Source organism: Drosophila sulfurigaster, chromosome 3 (assembly GCF_023558435.1).
Source record: "Drosophila sulfurigaster albostrigata strain 15112-1811.04 chromosome 3, ASM2355843v2, whole genome shotgun sequence".
NCBI lineage: Eukaryota > Metazoa > Arthropoda > Insecta > Diptera > Drosophilidae > Drosophila > Drosophila sulfurigaster.
In genome coordinates, this window is record NC_084883.1 from 36470797 (window position 1) to 36494115 (window position 23319).

Sequence of the window (23319 nt, forward strand, 5' to 3'; positions counted from 1 at the left end):
GTAAACCAAACAATTTATCGATGGTTCGATAGACATTTAGCTCAGTCGCAACGATATCTTGGTTCTAACAAAAAGTAACTGACGTTTTCAGCCAAGTACATTTTAAATGAAATCCTTCGAGTTTTGAAATGTAAAATATGTATTTGGTATTTAATTAAATTCGTCAAGTGGGAGGCAACCAAAAGTGCATGAAAATACTAACACGAAACATCTACAAACTACAACATATAACGAATAATACGATTGTTTGAGGCTGTGCTAAATTTCATTACGATCCTTCCAGCCGTATTTCTGACGCTGCTGCTTCTCTTTACTATTGGCATATCTATTTCCTCCATTATAATTCGATGGTTTGCTAGGCGCACAGTAGCAGGAACGTTGCTGTGAGTCCAAATACGCCTTACAGCCGAGAGTCAAGGTGCCTGTGAAAAGCATTTTGGCCGCTGCTTTGCATCCTTTGGTCATCAAATCGCTGGCAATGGACTTTTCATAGCTGTCACAGTATTTGTAAAGGCAACGCTTGAAATCCAGATCACACAACTCCTTATCGCTATTGCAAGTATCATAACAAATGTCATGATCATTGCAGCAAGTCTCCATTTCCGCGGCAGGTAAGTACTCTGTGCTGATTCTCAAGCCCAAAGAACCGCAACCGTCAGCGGTGGGCACATAGAACTTATTCTGTACGGCTCGTGGTGCTAGAAAAACAAGATACACGTCACATTTACATAATGCAAAAGAGACATTTGCGTCAAAAGTTACCCGTGCCACCGCCATCGGGTATGGGGCATTGAAACAAGCAATTTTCCTCAACAGCCGCATCGAAGACTTCGTGTACGGTACGAAATTTGCGCACAATTGTAATGAAATTCTTGAAGACGTCACCGAAAATTGCCTCGGCCGCAATGATTGCATCGCGTAGATGGACAATTGTGCTTGAACCGTAGCCCGAGTATGCGTATGTGAGAAATGTGAGCAAATAAATTGCTAGTTTCATCCACGAGAACTGCATTTTATAATAACGTCTAGTTTATGTGCGCGTTTAGTATTTATGAATGGTTAATTAGTTGATGCGTCGTCCGGAATTCGGTTATTTTGATGCTGCCGTCAGCTGTTTTAGCCAATCAGCTGGTTGCTGTTATTGCAGCACAGCTGTTGCTTGACATATCACTGTTTATCTGTATATTTCGGCGCTTTTCATATACGGTCCCACTGTGCTGCCGGCAATAACAAACCGAGAGTATTTGCGTAATTGGAATGCATTTTTAAAAGCTAAATTGAATAAAAGATGCTCTCACTGAATGTAAAAAGTGCTCTGCGTGCTTTAACAAGTAATTGTGTGCGCCAGTTAAGTAATCAACCTACGGAAATTGTGAAAAATACAGAGGAACCTGTTGAACTGCCACCTTTCACAGAAGAGCAACGCACCAAAATTTTGGATGCCATTAACAAACACAGCGTTGAGCAGCTGCTAAGGTAAAGTAAAGTTTTACTAAATAAACTTTAATATAAACAAGCTTTTCTTTTAGCTATGATATAACTAAGTCGCGCGCCAATAAATTGCAAAACTGGAAGGCCCGCAATGGACCAATGTCGCAGCTTAACGACATATTCTATGTGGAGGGCTTTGGGTTGAAGGTGGCCACAAAGTTTTTCCAGAGCCTGTTGCTGGAGCCGCACGCAAGTCGTGCCAGTAAATCCGCGAAACCATCACGCACAGCACCATTCATAACACCCACAATGGATGAGCATCAACGGCAGCAAATCACATCGAGCGTCGGCGTTCGCATTGGTGTGACCAGTGTTAGTTGGGCACGTCTAGAGTTGCCAGAGAGCAAGTATTCGCCCTGTGTGCTCAGTCACTGGCAACATCACGAGATCAATGACAAGAAAATACATTTATCGGAGCTCGCACGGCGTTGCATCTATGTGACACATCAAATCCCTGAGGCAGACTGCTATATATTAGAGAATCCACAAATGGCTCAGGCCAGCAGCAATCCGGGTAGCATTGATCAGCAGAATGTGAACATTCAAAAGGCTCAAGTTACCGCCATGATGAGCTATGCGTTGATGGCACGCGCAAATCCAAATGATGCGAAATCAAATCTCTTTTATTTGCGACGTTTTCTCACGGCACGTCTGTTTAATCATTTGGTGGGCACTGAGCGCGTATCTTCGGAGGATACCATTCTGAACATGATGCGCACCCATTACAATATGGAGGAGCAACCGGAGCACGACGAGAAATTCTATCTATGCAGTCAAGTGCAGTTTCCCGCGAACTTACGCACTATGTACTCCAAAGTGGAACGCTACCAGCGGGAACTTCTCAGCCAGGCCTTCCTGCTGAATTTGGCCTTTGTACGTCTGGTGCTACTGCAGGATGCGTCCAGTATAAGCATTGTTTCCCGCAGCTCCAAAAAGCTGCCTACCGATCAAGAATTGGACTAAAATACTTGCAATTACTTAGTTCTTGAAAATTCTTTAATTAAGTATTTACTTAGACAAAAATCTTTTCAATTTCCATGTTTTAATAAAACTTGTTATCTGTTACTAACAAAATAAATAAAGTTTAAAATATTTATTAAGTACATTGTTCATTTTGAAGAGTATGCAAAAGTCGTGGTAGTACAGTTTTGCTATCAAAGCTGTTTTTTCGCATTTGTTGTGTACGCATTTCGGCATTCATAGCTTGCGGTCACACTGTAGCTTTTAGTTTGATTTCGTTTTTCATCGAGAGCGGAGCGTGTTGACGACGCGACGGCGCTTTATGTACTTTTAACAACAACATTTTCGTAAATATTGAAAACAATATGTAAATGCGCGTCTACAAATTATTGAAGTGAAGCCTTCGAAAATACAGCAACAAATTACAAAAGTGATAGAAATATTTGTGTATTCAAAAGTTAATTGAATTAAACCAACGAACGGCGGAATAGAATTAAATTAGTGCGCCGTTTTCCTAAATGAAAAAGTGTGTCAAACAGCAGCTTCCCGTTGGCAGCCTATTTATTAATGAGAAAGGCGTTGTTATCTATTTATTTTTAAACACATCCAAAATTCACACAGTGTAAAAAAACGAGTGAAATTTTTAAATGACAACACCAAAAACAAAGCAATGCAGCCAAAGTGAAAGAGAAAACGAATTGCCAATAAGAAGAAGCAGAAGCAGCGCCAGACGCGAAAGAAGGCAAAGACGAAGAAGGGGAGAAGGGCAAAATACATAACAGTAAAACGGCGTCAAATATTTATGCGCTTAAAATGAACGCCTCCACAACAACAACAGTAACAGTAGCAGCAACAGCAGCGATGACGCCCAGCGTTGACTACAGCAACAACAATAGCAGCTTTCGATATGACAACAACACCAACATGTACAAATATAAAACACCCCAGCTGAACAATGAGAACAGCAGCAGCGGCAACTCCTCCACCTCCTGTTCGCCCTTGGCTTCGCCACAGCTGATCAAGAGCAACAGCTACAGCGGCACAAGCAGCTTAATGACAACAACACACCTTCCACTGGAAGCGAATGATGGTTCCAAGCTGTCGTTGCCGCCGACACCGACCAGTGTGACCAACACGAATGAGGAGAGTAGCGAATGTGATGCATTTCTCATTAGCAATAATCCCAACAGTGTGCGCCGCAGCACAAATCGCTCTAACTCCCACAATTCCGCCTCCTCTTCCTCCTTATCCGCGTATCATTTGCGTCGCAACTCGTGTTGTGTGCGTATTCATGCGTTTACCATGCGCAATTGGTATCTCAGCTATTTGTTGCCCATTTGCCTGCTGGGTCTCGTTCTAGTTGTCGGCTATCTCACTCGCAACTATGCCAAGGAGCTGCTCTTCTGGATCGAGACCCAGAATCCCTGGCTCATCTTTGTCATCTTCATGGCACTCTTTACGCTCGTCAGCTTCCCCATTGTTGTTGGCTATCTTGTGTTGCTGATAACTGCTGGTTACCTGTTCGGCTGCTGGCGAGGCTGGCTCATCGTGATATTGGGCGCCAACTCGGGCATTGCGATCGCACACGCCACAATTCGTGCCTTCCGGCATCGGATATCCGTGCACAAGTAAGTTATCCATAATCTAGATTACATCTTGAGATGATAATGACAGTGGTTGAACTAAATGATTGTTCCGCTTATTGATAACAAATGCATGAAACGATTAATCAATAACGATTCATTCATAAAGAAGAAAGTTTACACTAAAACGAATAATTTTCATAGCATTTTTACTTAATTATTCACAAGTGAGTATTTTATTAACTTGACAACAGAAATCTATAATCTAGATTACAATTTCCTGATGATAATAACCATATTTATAAATTTAAACAATTGTGCTACATTAGATAAATAGTGAATAAATGATTCATCAACTTTTCGAAGAACTGTAAAATTCCTTCACTTATACACCCAGTTATTATCTGTCTTCGTATAAGTTAGAAATCTTTAATCTAGATTACACTCAAGATTACATCGAAAATAAGAATTCCCCTAGTAGTTACAATAATATAGTTAATTGTCGCTATAGTGAAAGCATATTGACAAAGATTATCGAGATTACTTGAACAATAAAAGTACTTAGGTGAAGATTGCGAATGATTAAATAAAGCTTTCCTTATATCGTTTTATTAATGCTATTGTATTCCCACTAGCGGTTCTACAATTAAAACATTTGCCAAATATTTAAGTGGTATTAATGATGAAATCACGAAATTTACGCACGCAACAAGTTAATTGTTGAGATTAATCAGTAGGTCAAACTAGTTGGATCCGTTTCTGTTTTAAGTTGAATGTTTTACATTTTGTTCTAATTGTGCAATTATTAAATTGTTTGTAGCGATCGTTTAAGATAATATACGAGCTTTTTGCTAAAAAGGGAAACTTGCTGATTAAAAACCCGTTCTGTTCCACTGTTATAGCTTTATAATCATCCCAGCTTTCAAGCTTCTCATTTTAGAAAAGATGAAACAGATTTTGAAGTGCCATTTTATACAATTGTCATTTAGAGAAATGTTGTAATAGTTTTACAGATTTTATTAAACATTATTTTTATTCGATGCCATTATGTTGCGCGTAATAACCAAATTGAAGAGTTTTAAACCGTCGCAGAGTTCAATTCCTACTTCTATCTGTGTTGAGAGTAGTTCCAGAGTGCTGCAAGCAGCCCCATCAACGTTGCCCAGATCAGATTTTATAAAGGAATGCCAAGCATTGTCCATACCAGAGTTGAGACAACGACAACCAAAAGATGCGGGCTTGAAATGTTCGCTAAGCGAGTATCTCAAGGGAGATCCCGATGTGATAGAGGCGCTGGTGCCAACGGAGATTAGCAAGCATCGTTCCTCTGTCATGGAGTTTCTGAGCAGGGAAAAAGACAGAAAGTGTGGGCACACTCATGTGCTAATCCTAGCTGGAGCTGAATTCATGCCGGGTTTTCATTTCAGGCAACGCAGCGAGTTTCTGCATCTCTGCGATTGCTTACTACCGGGTATGCTGCTAGTCGTGCTGCGGAATCGTAAAATGGTGCTGCACACAGTGTTGTGTGAACCTCGACGTGAGCAGCAGATGGACGACAAGCTGGCCGAGATTGCCTGCCAGCGTTACCAAGTCGATCAGCTGCTGACGCTGCCTCAACTGAAGCAATTTCTCTGCCGGCGGTGCAATCATTCGAGTGTCAAGCTCTGGTTTAGCTTGGAGAAAACTGCTCTAAGCAAATATATCCAGGAGCTGGCTGAGCAGATGCGTCTGCCTATTGATTGCCCACGTCAGTTGCTGGAGTATGCACGAAGTTTCAAGACACCTCAAGAAATGGAAGTCTTAAGACGTAGTCATAGAATTGCAGCCCAATCCATGCAGCAACTCATTGCAGAGCATGCGCCACGTCAGTCGATGGAGCAGATGCGTGCTTTGTTTGCCTACAAATGTCAGCAGCAATTTGCCCATCAGCCGCTGCCCTTTGAACCCAAATGCTACAAGGGATCGGGACAATTGTGGCTGATGAATGCAGCGTGTCAATATGCCGGCTATTGCGGCAGCTTGGCCAGAACGTGGCCAATCAGTGGCCGCTTTACGCCACCCCAGAAAGTCATCTACAACATGCTGCTGGGCATACGTGATAAGTTGTTCTATTTATGTGGCAAAAGAGAAAAAATTGTGCATACGCCACGTGAACTACACGTCGTATACTTGACGCTGCTGGGAGAACAGTTGATGCTTCTGGGAGTGTTGCCCTCTACAATTAAGAAGTCCAAAGAACTCCAGAAGGCAGCTGCTGGCTTCACTTGTTTTCCCTCATCGATCAAGCATATTGGACTGGATCTGCAGGAGAGTAGCGAACAGCTCCTCGATTATCCTTTAAAACCGGGCAATGTCCTTGCCTTGCAGTTGTCCATTTGTATACCGCAAACTTGCCATCAGGCTTATTCCGAGTTCCGTGGCATTTATTGTGTGCTCGCCGACAGCATGCACATCACGGAGCAGCATCAAGTGGAGCTCCTCACCGAGGATTGCAGCTCGGTGGCTCGTGATGTGGAGCAACTTCGCACGGGTTGTCTGCGAATGGAACGTTTTGCCAACTGATTGTGATTTTGTTCCCGCAGCTATTATAAATGTATTTTTTGTTTTGTTTTCCCCTTTTTTTTTGTAGACCTCGTCAGCAGATAGTTCAGAGGTGCTAAGAAGCGAGCTTAATGATAACGAGAATTTTGTGATAAGGTTCGATATTAGAAACAATGCGTCAAATTCTTTTGTTGTCGTCAGATCAGCAAAGCCTTGAAAATCAAAGTGTTGTGATGTGTTTTGTTATGTGAAAGATTATTTGTAAAAATAAAAAGTCATTCAATTACAAAGTAGTTATGGATATAAGTTAAGCCAAATGAAAGAGAAACACAGTAAATTATTTTTTGTTAAAGCTGCGAAAATATGTAAAAAAAAAACATTCATCATTCATACAAGAATTTCTTGACGATATATTGTAAAAAACTGTATGATAAAAAGTAGCACATTCAAAAGGAAATGTTATCAATATGCATTAAAGTATAGTATTAAAAGATTAGCAAGTTGGTAGCGCTCTAGTTTGTATTGAATTCTTCTAAAAACAGTTTTACAATTTTAACTCAAAACGTAACAAGATCATAAAACAAAACTTTCTGTTTAAGCTCACAAAAAACAATCATTAGGACTTTTCAATTATTTTGCTCTTATCAAGTAGCAAATGTTTTTTATTTATATTTTTTTTGCTCAAGCGAAACGTTTTTTTTTGCACGGTTCAAGTGCTTTATCAGGCAATAAAAAAGACGCTATAAATATAACATTACTAGTAGTAACTACCTCTCTATATTATTTACTGCGCTGCATTTCAACAATTGTTGAAACAATTGCAATACCTCAATTAATACTTGTTGACAATCTGCGACACTCGAGGAAATGAGAAAGAAACGTAACGAAACCAAACATGAAATCGCTAATGGTTTCTTGTTTCCCCAGAGTTCAATAACTTTTTTGACACTCAATTGAGATTTATTGCGGGGGAAAACAACAAAAAACTATCAGCAAATCAAACAAATGACTAACAAATTACCATAAATTACTGTCGACTCCACTAAATTACGATACATGCCCAACATTTAGGTAATTTGGGTGTAGGCCAACCAATAAACTGGTTTACTGCTTGTCGCATCGCTTGATTGACTCTAATTGAACCATGATTAACTCTGATAAACATATTAATGGTTCAATTATAGGCGCCTGGCTAAGAAGACACCGTGAAACACATTCGTGCATCAAGATAATTATGTAGGTAGATAAATATCGTTGACACGATAAGTCCATTTAAAAGGCGCTAAACAATCGATAGTAAACGATAAAATTGCTTTTATTTAACATGTTTAAGTAATTACTTGTTATTCGTTTTTTATTTTATCTTTTCATTATTCATTGTCGCCTTTCTACTGTTATTTATATTTTTATTGTAAACGTAGTTTGTCTGGTTACTATCGATAGTTTTTCTTCTTTCTTCATGCTTTGCTGACATAGTTGCATGGTATGAATAACAAATCATATTAAATTATAATTATTAATAATTTCTCAATAAAGTAAACTTCATGCAACCGTGAACTGGTTGGAAAGTGGCATGCAACTTGTTAGGCGTTATGGATATGACATTTAAGCGAAGCAGGCTTCAAAGTAACAAGTGAAATGAATGTCCGGTTTAAGGCCAAGTTGAAAGCTGCTTCAATAAGTGATTGAAACAGCTGTCGAATCGAGATAAAAATGTGGTTTAGATTGAATAGGAATAGCAAATTAAACGAAAACAGTTCATTTCTACTGAAGAGAGGAAATCCCAAAATTCTTCACTCATTCTATGCAACATGGCATTCTTTATGTGTAATTCTTGATTTATTTTTGTATTTTTTAATTGTTTTGTTGTTGTTTGTTTGTTTGATACTATTTTTAGATTGATTAAAAATGAGACTGGACGCGCAATACTGCGAGTTATATCTGGACCTAAGGCATTTCGAGTGGTGCTCTTCACGAGGCTAACGCCGATTCCATTTGGACTGCAGAACGTCATTTTTGGAGTAAGTTTGAAGCAATTAAATTCTCTTATATATATCTCATAATATTGAAAATTACCCATAGAGCTAAATCACATTTGAGTAAACGCCCAAAAAATATTCAAAAAATGTTTATTGATCTGAACAACAAAACAATAAAAATACTTGTTCAATTAATTGATATACAAAAATAATACAAAAATTCATAGAATAATGAATATGAAAGATAAAATTAAAAGAAGTATTAATGATGTTTATTTTATTATCGAAATGTAACCAAAACCGATATGGAATAATTGCTGATTTTAAACAAAGAATTTCGATATTTGATCTCAGTATATGTTTTTGTTTTGAATATCAGCAAAATGGAATATTATTTTTATCTCTTGCATTGGCGCCTCGCTTCAGTTTCTTGAACCTTTAAAGCTTTTAAGTGTTGCGAGACAGCCTTCTAAAATGTTGATTACATTCGACTATCAGTCAGGGGAATCGGGGACTCTACCCCAGTCTTATGTCTATCTATAGACATCTGTGACCGTCCATATGCCGACGTATTTGCTCATTCACAATTGATATTGCTGTATACTATATATACTGTATATATATATTCATGTATGGCATGGAATTGTCTGTTTGCAGTCGGTGTGAGGCAAGTTTTGTGTACTTATTCGTTTATTTACACATTTGGAATACGTTTCCATTTACCCACCTCCCTTCTGACTGCCTGCCTTAAGTTTACTCGTTGAAATTACGTCAATTAATCAGTTTGTTCGACTAAGTTAATCAGATTGTTACATTACAAACTGTGACCCTGTTAAGTATAGAGTGACAAATCAGTTTCGGAATTAGTCACGTTTACGCTTGTTGTGGGGAAACCTTCGGGAATTGATTTGAAATGCCAGGAAATACCCTGTAAACTATTGGGAAAATTTGAAATGGGAATGTTTGAAATCGCTAAGAGATAGAAGGAGCCTAAAATCATTGTTCTTTAAAAGGTGCTCTCTAAGTTTCTCAGAAGTAGGTATAAGCTAATAGAAATGCTTTTAAATACTTATAGCTACTCCTTGAATGTGTTACAAGTGCACTCAAATAGATTAAAATCATTCTTAACAACTCAAATATGTTAGTTAATACTTTTTTTATACCCGCTACCCATAGGGTAGAAGGGTATTATAACTTTGTGCCGGCAGGAAATGTATGTAACAGGCAGAAGGAGGCATCTCCGACCCTATAAAGTATATATATTCTTGATCAGCGTCAACAGCCGAGACGATCTAGCCATGTCCGTCTGTCCGTCTGTGTGTCTGTCCGTCTGTCCGTCTGTGTGTCCGTCCGTCTGTCCGTATGAACACCTAGATCTCAGAGACTATAAGAGATAGAGCTATAATTTTTTTTCGACAGTATTTGCTATGTTTGCACGCAGATCAAGTTTGTTTCAAATTTTTGCCACGCCCACTTCCGCCCCCGCAAACCAAAAAAATCGAAAAACAAGCGTAAATTTAAAGCTAGAGCTGTGAATTTTGGTATATAGTATAATTACTATAGTAGTTATGATTCCTGAAAATTTGGTTGCGATCAGATAAAAATTGTGGAAGTTATTAAAGAAATACTTTTGTATGGGCAAAAACGCCCACTTACTAGGGCTCTTAGTTGCTTTGGCCGACAATCTGGTACATTGTGCCGTCTATGGTATATTTTGAATGGTGTGCTGTATCGGTATTCCAAACATACCATTTGGTATATTTTTAGTATTTTTTTAGTATTTTCGGTATATTTTGAAAATAATACCACAATATTTTGCCCTTATTAAAAATGGGTAGCGGGTATCTCACAGTCGAGCACACTCGACTGTAACTTTCTTACTTGTTTAAAATAGACTAATTTTAAACATCGAAATCCTTAAGGCTTCTACTTAAAGTTACCCTGCTTCACAATCTCTCTCAAGTATCTCATATACCCTACTCTTTGCTGCAGGGTACAATAACATAATAACACGGCTGAAAGACTACTAAAATATTGAACTTGAAATTTGTGCAAACTGGTTTTGATGGGCAACAAAAAGTATTTGAGCTTGGAAAGTAATTTCAGATACAAATGCAAAATGTACTGTAATTACTGCTTTATAAAGATATACATGAAAAGTGATGACTAAATTTCGCAGTTACTTTTAACAGTCACGTTCATTCATTATTTTGATGACACTATTATATTTGATGGTGTGTCCGATTGTATTCAGTGGCACATTGAGGAATATTAGAAAATGTTGTGTTTAGCGAGTTAGACATGAAAAGAAATGTCTCTATTTTTGAGATAGTCTTATAACATGTTAACACCTGATTTCATAACAAATTCTTTTTTTAACTGCACTCAATTTACACCATATTTTTCCCCATCTTACAGATCAGCTCGATAAAAGCACGGGACTATCATCTGGCCACATTTCTGGGTCTGCTGCCTGCCCAGACGATCAATGTTTATCTGGGCTCCACGCTGCGCTCCATGCACGAGGTGCTCAATGACAACGATACCAAATTGACGGGCTACATTAGCTTCGTGTTCGAGGTGAGTTCCGTTTGCCCAACTTGATAATAAGCGTGTACATATAAGTAATAGAAGTATGAATGTGCGATGTTTGCCTTTTAAATTACCCGTTAAGTCTGCCCTTTAACTATTGTGCAGCTTGCCTAACAATTTGCTTTTCTTTATTGATTTTCTGTGCCCGGTTTGAGTTTGAGTTGACGACTTTCTGCTTTGCCTTGCGTGTTACATTAACTTTGCAATATTTCCGGCCTTTTCCTTCAATGCACAAAAGTGCACTGTTTAGTTTTTGACTGCTATGATATATTATATTTTCTAGCTTTAATGTCAATGAGAAATTGCTGATTTATGACACGAGTCACCTTTGGATTGGCTAATAATTTCAATAAAAATTTGAATATAATTCAAGACAATTTCTGATGAAGTTATTAACATGGAAACTTTCTGCATCAGTTAATTTCGTTCCCGTAATTTAAAAATTTGCATTAGGTTAAAGGTGCATATAACTATTGCTGTCTCGTTCTTGCTATAAAATTAGTTCAGTTGAAGCGATTATAGCAACTGCCTGAAAGTATGCAATTCTTTTTTATGTTACTATTAAAACTTCAAATGCAAAGGCTTTTTCGGTTACCGCTATTAATTTGGTATAGTTAGGTATTTTTGTGTATAATTTCAGATAAAAATATGTATATTGATTGGTAAATTATTGAATATTTAGTTTTAACTATGTGCTTTATAACTTAGTAACATCTGTTATCTAATGTTTGCCCTGTCAATGAAACTGCCTAAAAGTAGGCAACATATTTTTACTCTTGAATTGAGTGCCTTTTTGAATATTTTTACTAAACTATCATAAATTACTTTAACTTTTCTAAATTGTCATATTTTTCTATACGTCTTATCAATTAGGTCATTTGTGGCGTTGCGCTAATGTTTTGGGTTGTCCAAAAAGCTCGCAAAGAACTGTCGGAAACCTTGTTGGAGTCGGATTACAGTAATGATGGCAAACCCATCGATATACAAGTATAGCATGAGGAGGATGAAGAGGAGGAGATCTCATCCTTGACTACCTGACCCCCAATGGCAGCCACTGACGCTGCAGTCTGCTAATTCGAATTGGAATTGTGTGTTGAATATTTGATTAGATCTTCGATTAGTGTAATTAAATTATTTTTAGTGTAGTGTTAATGTTGAAATTCAAAATGGAAAACATACCAAATGAAATTGTCGCAAATTATTAAACTTTTAATGAAAATGCTGTGCCTAAAATATAAATATATACATATACAATTATATAAATCAATTACACTTAAGCTATATATATATATATATATATACCTCGCTCAATTGTCATTGGAATGTTATGTAAAATGCTCACAGTTTGCTCTTAGATTCTAATTGTGCTCTCTGAACTCCAAATTGTGCTCAATAAATTCGAGTTATGTTTAAGAAATAAATACTATATACCTTATACTACTCTACAATTTCAATTCATATTTGAAATGCTAATAGAAGCCTCGAAATTTTGGGCCAGTGCGCCAGCTGCGGTGTCTTTTGTTCATGTGTTGCCGGAAAACGGTATCCAAAATATTTAAGGAAAAATCAACATCGTCGTAGCTGATGCATAAGGGTGGTCTAAAGTTAATAATCTGTTGGGAAAGTAAATAAAAGGAAATATTAATTCAATATTATAGATAACCCTATATACATTTGTAATATTACAATACATACTTGTAGTTAGATAACTTGCATATGAACATGAGGAGTTAGAGTACCCCAAAAAGTGTGTAGAAGGTAGTATTAAAGCATGGTATAAAGGTGATGTGTGTATAGGAAATAATTTTATGATTAAAAATAGGAATCATACTCCAAGTTATTCCACTTCACATGATCTTACACAAATATCCTAAAACGCTTTCCATTTGGTTCCCAATTATTAAATTCTTCGAATAGTCTTTAATTTCTCTTTATTAGTATAACTATAAATGCATAATAATTGGACAATTTCTGGCTTTGGTAAGTATATCTATTTGTTCTGGCCAATTGGCTTAATTCATTTCTGTTTTGCCAATGTATCCGCTATAGCACGACCGAGCACATCCACCGCAAACTTGACATCGGCCCGGGTAATGCACATGGGAGGCTTAATTCGAAGGACCTGTAAAAGATTTGTTTACAGTCGATGAATGGCGCAAGGAAAAGACAGAGAAATGGAAATATGTTTGGAGGAAATTGCGAGTTATGTTTTAGTAGTTGGGGAAAGGATAGAGATTGCATGCTTCAAGTATGAGACGGTGAAAACCACATGCAACAAAATAAAATGAACTCTAACTTATCATTTAAATTTATAAAGTACTTTCTTCCCAATTGTAATGAAATGTGTAGGAATTATTTGGAATATATGTTTTAGTGTGTGCACCCAAGTTATTTTTTGCAAGCTTAATTTTATGCAGCAAGTCCTTAAGTGGATAAATTCGAATTAAAACTTAATCTATGCATAAAACATAAAGTATCCCCAATCCTCAGTCTTCTATAATCAACAAACGGACAAGGAAACATACCATACATATCAAGAATATTTTTAACCAGTGAAGTTTCAATATAAGAACATACTTGTATTTTAGTAAGTGATTTCAAATAGCTTGAAATTTCTACTTAATGTATGGAAAGTTAAGGAAATGGGTCTTTATTACATGACTAAGCTGCTAAAACTATGTTGTATCAAAAATTTGAGCAAGGAGGCTGATATAAAGAAGGTTTTAAGTGTAGAAAGGTTTTAGTGTTTGTACTTTGAATTGTTAATTCAGTCCTATAGGACGAAGGAGATCTCTGAATTTTTTCCGTCTGTTCAATTAATATTCCTTCACTAGTTATTAGTAATTTCTACTCTAAGATTACGAAATATAAATAATATTTGAACTCACATTGCCGTGCAGACCTCCGCGTCCGAATAGCACACCCAGATCCTTGCACGTCTCCCAGATCTCGAGGACATGTGGCGTCGCCAGCGGTGCACGCGTCTCCCGATCCGCAACCAGTTCCACGCCAATCATCAATCCCTTGCCACGCACATCGCCAATGAGTTCGTAGCGCTGTTGCAGATCAGCGAGGCTATTGAGGAAATAGGTGCCCACATCAAGGGAATTGCGCTGCAGTTTCTCCTCCTCAATCACATCGAGCACAGCGATGCCCACGGCACTGGCCATGGGATTGCCACCATAGGTATTGAAGTGCAAGGCTTGGCCCAAGCAGGCGGCAATCTCAGGAGTTGTGACCACTGCAGCTAGCGGGAAACCGTTGCCAATGCCCTTGGCCATTGTGACAATGTCGGGTATGTAATCATGCCCCTCGAAGCCCCAGAAGTGTTCGCCAGTGCGTCCGAAACCAGTCTGAACTTCGTCGGCCACAAAGATGCCGCCATTGGCGCGCACCAAGTCCGCTGCCTTCTTCAGATACCCTTTGGGATACTGAACGGTGCCGCCAACGCCTTGAATGGACTCGGCGAACATGGCAGCAACTTTTCCGCGTGGCAGCGAGTACTTGAATGTCTGCTCCAGCTCATTATAGTACTCCGATCCTGCCTGACAACCCGAGGGCGGGCAATTGCAGCTTCGTGTGGTCTGGATGGGAGAATCCCGGCAGGCGGCTCCACCCCAAATGCCCTGATATGGATCCGGGTTCATCACATGCAGTACACCACTGTTGACACCCGGGAGGGGATAACGCCAAGTGGAGTGTGCTGTGAGTCCCATCGTGTAGGGCGACATGCCGTGATAGGCATTGCGGAAGGTCAAGATGTCCTGGTTGCCGGTGTGAAGACGTGCCAACAGCATGGCCAGATCATTTGCCTCGGAACCGGAGTTGACAAAGCACACGGACTTGAGGTTACCCGGAAACTTGGCCACCAAACGTTCCGCATACTCGTGTATCTTCGGATGCATGTAAATGTTTGTTGTGTGCCACAATTTGGCCGTCTGCTCCGCAAGAGCTTGATTTACTTTGCTGTGGAGGAGGTGAGAATTAGTAGGGTAAAAAATAATTGAGGGTTAAATGTGGTTTAGGAGTAGTTTTACCAAAGAATTATTAATTAAATAGTTTCTGAGATTAAGGTATTTAAAGTGGCGAAAAACAGTCGTGTAGAGGAGACTCAGTTTTCTTGACTGTTAATGTTAATCGCTTAATTCAACAAAATGTAATAAATTGTTCCTAACATTATCTACTTACGGATGACAATGCCCCACGGAGACAGTGACAATGCCGCCAAACATGTCCAGATAGCGACGACCCTCGTGATCATACAACCATTGCATATGCCCAGTGTGGATGACCAAAGGTTTCTTAAAATGCGCCAACATATTAGGGGTCAAGTGAGTTTTGCGCGTCTCCAGAATTCGCTCGTAGCTTGGACCATCGTACGATGCCGGCTGGTGACTACACTCGGGCATCTCAGTGTGCACCTGAGTCATCTCAGCTGGCGCTGCCTTCGAGTGCAACGTTGAGCTGGCGCGGCTCAAGGCGCGTCTTGTGTGAGCTGAAGTGAGAATAGGATAGAGGATACGTCAAACGAAGTACTTATAATACAATAATTATAGCAATAATATGAAACAGATAAAATGAAATAAATTAACATACGTTGCTAAGAATTAAACGATTACAGGGTAAAGTACTTTACTAATCCCTGAAATTATTATACTTTAAGTTAAGTTAATATACTATATTTATTACATATGTATATGGTTTGTTACATTGTTTTTCTGTAATTACATCTGTATAAGTAGAAAAAAATTTGAAATAAACTTGATCTGCCTGCAAACATAACGAGTGTGCTCGAAATTTATAGAGCAATCTCTTATAGTGTCTGATATCTAGGTGTTCATACAGACAGGCGGACAGACGGACATATCTTAATCGTCTCGGCTGTTGACGTTGAACAAGAATATATATACTTTATAAGGTCCTTATGCCTGTTAAATACATTTCCCGCCGGCGCAATGTTATAATACCCTTCTACCCACGGTTGCCACTTTTGGTACAAATGTACCAAAACTGGTACATTTTTTATGCGTTGGTACATTGGATCACTTTTTTCATTTTGGTACATTTTCAATATGCCTGGTCTAGAATTTAAATTTTTCATAAAATTTTATGTTCACACATATTATTTAAAAAAATGGCTCTTTTCCACCAAACACAAATTTTGTAACAGTTAGAAATTGAACCATGACTAACATTGGAAAATATCGCATACAGTTGATTTGCGACGTATTGTGTCAATTGTGAAAATACATATGTATGCGCCAATCAGAGGTCTACTACGTAAACAGTTATATATTGTGAATAACAGTTTGTAAAATACAAAAATCTTTCTTTTTTGGTACATTTTTGCTAAAATTGGTACATTTTTTCAAAAATTTGGTACAAAAAATTTTTTTGGAATGACAACCGTGCTTCTACCCTATGTGTAGCGGGTATAAAAAAAATTTTTATTAAACCACTCCAGAATTTCATTAAGTTTATCGGGATAACAGGTTGAGGTTCGTAAAGTTTATTGTACTTAACTTTATTTATTCCTTAGCAACCATAACCCCACATTACACAAACTTATCTTTCCGTAATCAGGAAATTAAAGTTATCTGGTGATAAAGGAAATAACAATGGAAATATTCAGTATAATCTGAACAAACACATTAACGAGTGCTTCCAAAATACATTTGCCATTATTCCCACGTTGAAAAACAAATACTTTCAACCATTTCAGGTAGGTCAAGTGTGAGAGCAGTTAATATTTATGCGATTCGCGATTATTTGAAATAATCTCGCGACTTGTCTGTGCCACAGACACCGGAACACGTGACCAGATAGGCAGACAGACGGACGGACGGTAAGACGGTGGGACTGTTGGGAATGTAAATTGAAATGGAAAAGTGTGAGTGTGAGTGTGGGTCGCTTGAAAGAACCACAAAGTAAATTGAAACCGAGCCACAGCGCAACATTTTAAATGACGCAGTTTCCTATATCTATATCGCATACTGCATATAGTATATCATAGCGCCTAGCCCCATGAATAACAGGTACGGTAACAATGTGGTGTAATTGCACTCAATTAATTTTCGTTTAATGCGCATAATAAATATTGTTTCCTTAAATGGTGGTTAATTAAATCTTTAAATTAACTTTAGTTCAAGAGGTGTCGGAAACATTTCTATTTATAAAGTTGGTAAGTTTAATGTCATGAACATGCCACACTTTTCTTTGTAGCCTCCTTTGATAAGACCACTTGATAAGCAATACCCCCAGTAGTCGGCACCACTCCAAAACAACAACAAATTATACAACTCTATAATCTCTGGGCAAACAACAACACTTGACAGCACCTGTCTAATTATCAGCACTCGCTCTGCTTATCAGTCTAACAGTCAACGGTCCACGCCGGGCGGCGTGATTAGACCTCCAGTAGTTGTAGGGTATTTGGGTGTCGACCAGCTGATCACGTTCCGGATTTATGTGCGCAGTTCGAGTTTGCTGCGGTCAATGCCACTGAGAGTGGAGGAAGGCCGACAAACATTTTCATTAGGTGTACTTAACGCTTAAGAACTCACTTTCTAAGTAAACGAGCGAATTGAAATCACATTTCAATATTAGTTTAATGGATGTACTTAGAACCTTTGCAATGTGTATCTTCTTGTTTTTCTCACTCTATCAATAAAAACTAAGGATACATACTCTCTTAGAATCTTACGTTCTTTTATTCCTATTTTCCCAAGACATTTTCATTTTCAATTTAACAGAAATTATAATATTCGACTTAATCGAATATAATACATATATAAACAAAAATAACTGAATATATAAATGCAATTATGTATAAACAAATTTAAATTATGTTTATTGATAAGAAGACAGCATCATTTAGAAATATCATTGATAATTAGTGCAATTGACGTCAGAACTTTATAAAACTAGAAATACTTTGAATACTAATAATATATTACTGTTTATGACCTATATCAAATCTTCTATAAATAATATTTAAAATGAAAGTAAATCTCAGCAGACAAGAAAATAATACAAAACAAAGATCTAGCTGTGGGCTTGTTTATATTTATAAAATTAAATTCTGTGGTAAACAAAGTCACATAGCAAACATCTGTTTAGATACACAGTGTATTACACACCTCTTTTATATGCATTTCATTTTATATAGATACTCTTCTATATGTATGTGATATAGATTATTTTTATATAGTTATTCTATTTATTATACTCACTCAACAATCGCTTGGACATCATGATATTTTGTGCTACGATTTCCTGATATTTATGATTTAATGCAAATGCAGCAAATTGAAGCGTCGCACTTCCTGATTAATGTATTTACAATTTCTCGCTGTGCGTAGGACGAGCAATGATTAACGGGTAACGGGACTTGTTGGAGCCGATCTCGCGCGCCTCGCAATATCAATGAACCGCGCGTAACGACGTCCAAAGCGAAACTGAGCACTGAACAAACGAAATGGAATAGAAATCCAGCGACCGGCATCGTCTCGCTTCACCTTGCACTCGCTGGAATAGTAAACATTCCCCCCGCAACACCTGGAATGGGGAAGCGAGCGAGTAGAATTAAGTGGAGAGTCGGTGGAGAGCGAGTGTAGAGTGTTGGGTGTCTTATCTACAATGTCAAGGCTGTCTGTAAATTATGTTACATATGTGATGATTACCTTTCAGATTATGCTTTCCATTGATCGTAGTTGGAATAAAATATTTAAATGTGTAAGAGGGTGTAGAAGAACCTTAAAGAATAGAAATGCAAAAAAAATACAAAAGCGAAGATAACATGCTTTAAAATAAATATGCAGATCCTAAAAGTTTCAATCCGAAATAGAAAAACTTGGAGATAGTAAAACAATACTCAAGATTTAGGTTAGTACAGAAAACAGATAACAAGACAAAATAAAAAATAGATAAATATAAAAATATATACACTACGTATGTAGCTCTAATTATCCAATCTATGCAATTCGTAATTATAAAAATTGACAATTTGGTGTTTTTGATTTACTATTTTATTTCATTTGTTGTTGTTGTGGTTGCGATTGAAGCACAAACTACGAACACAAGTGCACAAGTTGTTGTTGTTTTATGTATGTATATAATTTAATTTAATATAATATATACTTATATATTTATTTTGTTTTTAACAAAATAGACTATATGTATTCACGGTTTGTGTTGTCCGAAGTGTCTCGACTGTTTTGGAGGTTTGCTTATTAATTCATTATTACAATTATGTGTAATTACTATTATTCCCTTGTTAGCAGATTCATTGTTTTCCTTTTACTATTGTTTATAGTTAATGCTGCAACTGTGCCGAGTGCTTGTTTGTTATTGTTTTTGATAATTATATAAACATTTTCTTATTTTTACAACACAATTCAAATATAGTATGCTACACATTTTGTTAAAGTATAATTTATATTTATATATTTTTAAATATATAAATCATATATTTTCTTTTTCATTTATTTCAAACAACATCACGAGTCTGCGCTTTGATGCTCCTCTACAAGTGCCACATCTTTTCATCCAGTTTCGAATCCTTCACAACAATTTAGACAACTATATTTATATATATATATATAGAAGATATATGTATTTGCATATAAGTTACTAAAAACAAGCGCTAGGTGGCATCGTCGATTTTGGGCGGACATAAAAAAGAAACCAACGAAAACTGGGAGGAAATTTTGTTGTTTTGGGAGTAAAAAGCACGCACAATTTGCACAATTCTAAAAACGGTTATTATGCACATTATCATTTAGCAATTAGCATTATCATTAGCGGCATCATCATTTAATGATCAACAACTCTGGCTATCAATTAAAATCGGTGTACGGATCGCTATGGGGACTTCGAGGCGTCGTCGTCGATGGATGATCCAGATTGGCGGCCATTTGTCGCAGATTATCCACGCCCGCCAACAATTGCCTGGAAGAAAAGAAAAAGTTCATTAATTAGTGGTTCGATTTAATCCTAATATTAAAATATAAGTAACTGAAACATGGAACACTCTTTACTCGATGTCTAATCCGATTTAACCCTTTACATCTTTTAGAAATAAATGAAATTTACTTAACGAAGAAAGACATATTTTTTATAACAGTGATTAGTTTCCAGTTGCTTTAAATAATTTTTGAGCTAATCTATGTGTATTCTTCATTTGAGCTGGATTAATTTCATTTGAATAGAAATAGAATTATTAACGTTGCTAAAATGACAAATTGAAGTCAAAGAAGGTAAACAATTTGCAATAGTTAAAAATGTACAATGCAATCAAATTAGTTAAGAGCTTAAAGCCTTTAATCTAAAGTTATTTTCTAAGAAGCAATTTTATAAGTAGATCTTTTCACTTTAAATTGATTCCCTCTCTACTCTTTATGTTTAAATTTAATTTCAAGCATTTTAGACTACTTTCCTACTATTAAACTCACCTCAAGTTCTGCTCGGCATTGTCAGCGGCTCGCAGCAAATCCCTCGACAATTGATGAGTTCTGGACGGACGCGATGTGTTGCTGCCACCGCTGCTGCTGTGGCTGTGACTGCTGCCCGGCGTCATCACTGGCGCTGCACCCGCTCCCGCTGCAGCTCCTCCACCCAGCAACTGTTCACTGCCGGCGCCATCTCGCAGAGCAAACAATTCCGCCTGCAAACAAATCATTTGTTAAGTATAAAACACAATACAACAAACTCATGAACTCACCTCAAGTTGGGCCACTTGTCGCCTTAAGCGTTGGGTGGTTTGTGTGTGCGCTGCCGCTGCCAATGTGTCCCGACGCCGGGCATCCGTCAAGGCGAGCAGCTGCTGCTCACAGTCGTGTGCTCGCCTTGTTTGGCTGCTCAGCTCGACGCGCGTCTCTTGCAGTTCACGCTGGAGTCGCTCGTTCTCCTGGCGCAGCGACGACAGCTGTAGACTGCTGCCATCTGACTCCTGTGGCGGTGAATCTATGGAATTGGAGGGCAGCCCGATGGCCACATCTGCCAGTCGCTGTGATGAGTGCAAAATGGGGCCATCGGATAGAAAGTCGGGCAGCATTTTGCCGGTTGAACCGCCGCCAGCTTCATTGCCAGCAGGCAAAACAGCCGAGCAAGATAAACCTGCGCTGGGTAGCTGTAGAGGATTGACAGCAGCCCCAGCAGCAGCTGCGATGGCACCACTGCAGCTGGGCGCCTCAGCAGCGCCTAGGGGTGAGTTGGGTGGCGATGCGCTGAGATGCGGCTCAGCAGCCTGACACCACGCATCTGGCAAATGATCCTGCACAAAATCGGGTAGCGCCGAGGACGCTGCAGCCGCCACGTTTGACGTGTCCAGCGGCAAATCGAGCTTCATTTTGGGTGCCGTAGCGAGCACTAAGCGATTGGGACGCAAGGCAGGACGACGACGTGGCGACGAAGAGGACGATGTTGACTGTGGTGGCGGCATATCGTAGCTGGAGTAGGAGCGGGGTACGTAGCGCGAGTTGCCCGAATGAAGATTGGAGGCAGCCGATGGAAAGATATCTAAGAGAAAGGATTAAAGCTAAGCTTTTTTAATTACTCCACAGGCTACTCACCATCGTCCACACGCTCATCGTAGAGGCGACTGTTGCGCACCTGTGCCAAGCCCACATGATCATCATCATCATCGGCGTCATCGTTGTGGTGCAACACAACGCCGCTGCGTTCCACCTCCAATCGCAGATCGGGACGCAGTCTGCTGTTGCTACCACATGCCGCATACTCCGCCAGACTCGCCTGCGAGTCGAAAGAACTGAAGCGTGGCGAACGTTTCATTTTGGAGGCGGCGCTGCTGCTGTTGCAGCTGCCATTCAAATCCGGTTGCATGTGACTCACAGACGCCGATTGTGGCACCTTCGGCCTGGCGCCCGTTGATGTTTGCAGCGCAGTCGTTGTGCTGGCGACACTCGATCCGCATGTTGCTGTGGTAGCATCCAATGAGGTGACTGTGCTGCTGGGTGCGGTGACTGTGCCGCTGCTGTTAAGGAAATGCTTAAAGGAGAAGGTTGAAGACGCCGCTGAGCTGTTGCTGGCAGCTGTTGTTGCTGCTGCTGTTGCAGTTGTGGCTCTAATGTTTGTGTAATCCCCCCGATTGCTGCTGCTGTTGCTTCCATTTAGCCACAAATCCGCAACCAGATCATTGACTCGGGTGCCTGCTGCTGCTGCTGTTTGCTTGGCATCGCCGCAGGCTCCAATGCCGTCGCCTGTCAATTGTTGCTGAAGTTGTACTGTTGTTGCTGTCGTTGTTGATATCGCTGTTGCCGTTGTTGCAGCAGCAGCAGCTGCCGCAGCATCGTCCGTATTGATGTTGTTCCCATTGCCATTGGCCATTTAAATTGTGCCACACACACTCGAACTAGTTTGTTCCTTTCCGTGTTGTTTGCTGCAGTTTGGTGTGTGCCGCGTTTGTTTGTATTGCCTTTTGTTGTGCTGTTTATGCTTTGTTTGTTTTTACGCTGTAAATTTAGTTAACTTTGAGTTGCATTTCTCTGCCGACTTTTCACTGCTGATGTTGTTGGTGTTGGTCTTGTTGTTGCTTAGTGGTGGGCGACCAGTGTGGCCGTATCTTTGATTTTTAACATACACTTTTATTTTCAAAATTTTGCCAAAATGTAAATTATGCAATATTTCAACAATATTTAAGAAATCTATTAATTTAGAATAATTTTATTACCATTCATAAGTGATATTTAAGCTGATCGGTTTTGTGACAAAATTAAATAATTAGGACACACTGGTGCTGTTTACTATCGATGCTCTTGCTACTCGATATTTCTGTTCTAGTATTTAATAAACACGGAAAATTAAAGCAAAGCAGTTGTGCATAATTTGACTGTTTTCAACGAAATTGAACATTCATTTTAAGATAGTTTATTTCGATTTGTCTTTAGATACAAATAATTTATAAGCAAACAATCACAAATACATGATACTTCAATAAGAATTAAATAATGATTATTCTATATTTAATTAGCTAATCGGAATCAAATAGACATTTCTTTATAATTTTTTATTAGTCTGATCTGTTAATTAACCGCTCATTTTTTAAACTTCAAAAGCATCGATACATCACAAATGCGATGACGATATTTTCCTTCTACCCAGCGGTAGTCAGGCATTTTCTTATTTGCAGTTCACGTTCACACTGCCTCTCGTGG

At 38.7% G+C, this 23319-nt stretch overlaps 6 protein-coding genes across 8 annotated transcripts; 3 read left to right on the plus strand and 3 right to left on the minus strand.

Moving 5' to 3' along the window:
- Nucleotides 1-121: 121 nt before the first annotated feature.
- LOC133841841 (group XIIA secretory phospholipase A2) lies at nt 122-1125 on the minus strand. Its single transcript, XM_062274613.1, has 2 exons — nt 763-1125; nt 122-698 (listed from the first exon to the last, which is right to left on the minus strand). Exons 1-2 carry the CDS (start codon nt 1010-1012, stop codon nt 259-261), a joined length of 690 nt encoding a protein of 229 aa, XP_062130597.1. The 5' UTR covers nt 1013-1125; the 3' UTR covers nt 122-258.
- LOC133841821 (protein maelstrom) lies at nt 491-12409 on the plus strand. Of its 2 annotated transcripts, none has more exons than XM_062274580.1 (4): nt 491-611; nt 8473-8596; nt 10973-11134; nt 12020-12409. In XM_062274580.1, exons 1-4 carry the CDS (start codon nt 577-579, stop codon nt 12137-12139), a joined length of 441 nt encoding a protein of 146 aa, XP_062130564.1. In that variant the 5' UTR covers nt 491-576; the 3' UTR covers nt 12140-12409. The 2 variants fall into 2 exon arrangements, with proteins under 2 accessions (XP_062130564.1, XP_062130563.1); XM_062274579.1 differs by lacking the exon at nt 491-611 and adding an exon at nt 2722-4079.
- Nucleotides 1202-2544, plus strand: LOC133841823 (uncharacterized). The gene is made up of 2 exons (XM_062274582.1): nt 1202-1476; nt 1530-2544. Exons 1-2 carry the CDS (start codon nt 1289-1291, stop codon nt 2452-2454), a joined length of 1113 nt encoding a protein of 370 aa, XP_062130566.1. The 5' UTR covers nt 1202-1288; the 3' UTR covers nt 2455-2544.
- LOC133841816 (xaa-Pro aminopeptidase 3) lies at nt 4998-6868 on the plus strand. The gene is made up of 2 exons (XM_062274573.1): nt 4998-6598; nt 6664-6868. The coding sequence occupies exon 1, from the start codon at nt 5082-5084 to the stop codon at nt 6594-6596; it is 1515 nt and encodes a 504-aa protein (XP_062130557.1). The 5' UTR covers nt 4998-5081; the 3' UTR covers nt 6597-6598; nt 6664-6868.
- Nucleotides 12330-18616, minus strand: LOC133841815 (alanine--glyoxylate aminotransferase 2, mitochondrial). Of its 2 annotated transcripts, none has more exons than XM_062274571.1 (5): nt 18459-18616; nt 18379-18409; nt 15335-15641; nt 14035-15112; nt 12330-12759 (listed from the first exon to the last, which is right to left on the minus strand). In XM_062274571.1, exons 2-5 carry the CDS (start codon nt 18398-18400, stop codon nt 12616-12618), a joined length of 1551 nt encoding a protein of 516 aa, XP_062130555.1. In that variant the 5' UTR covers nt 18401-18409; nt 18459-18616; the 3' UTR covers nt 12330-12615. The 2 variants fall into 2 exon arrangements, with proteins under 2 accessions (XP_062130555.1, XP_062130556.1); XM_062274572.1 differs by lacking the exon at nt 12330-12759 and adding an exon at nt 13037-13268 and having other exon boundaries at nt 18459-18614.
- Nucleotides 18617-19842: 1226 nt separating this feature from the next.
- On the minus strand, nt 19843-22815 carry LOC133841712 (uncharacterized). Its single transcript, XM_062274394.1, has 4 exons — nt 21718-22815; nt 20868-21664; nt 20599-20810; nt 19843-20095 (listed from the first exon to the last, which is right to left on the minus strand). Exons 1-4 carry the CDS (start codon nt 22490-22492, stop codon nt 19984-19986), a joined length of 1896 nt encoding a protein of 631 aa, XP_062130378.1. The 5' UTR covers nt 22493-22815; the 3' UTR covers nt 19843-19983.
- Nucleotides 22816-23319: the final 504 nt, after the last annotated feature.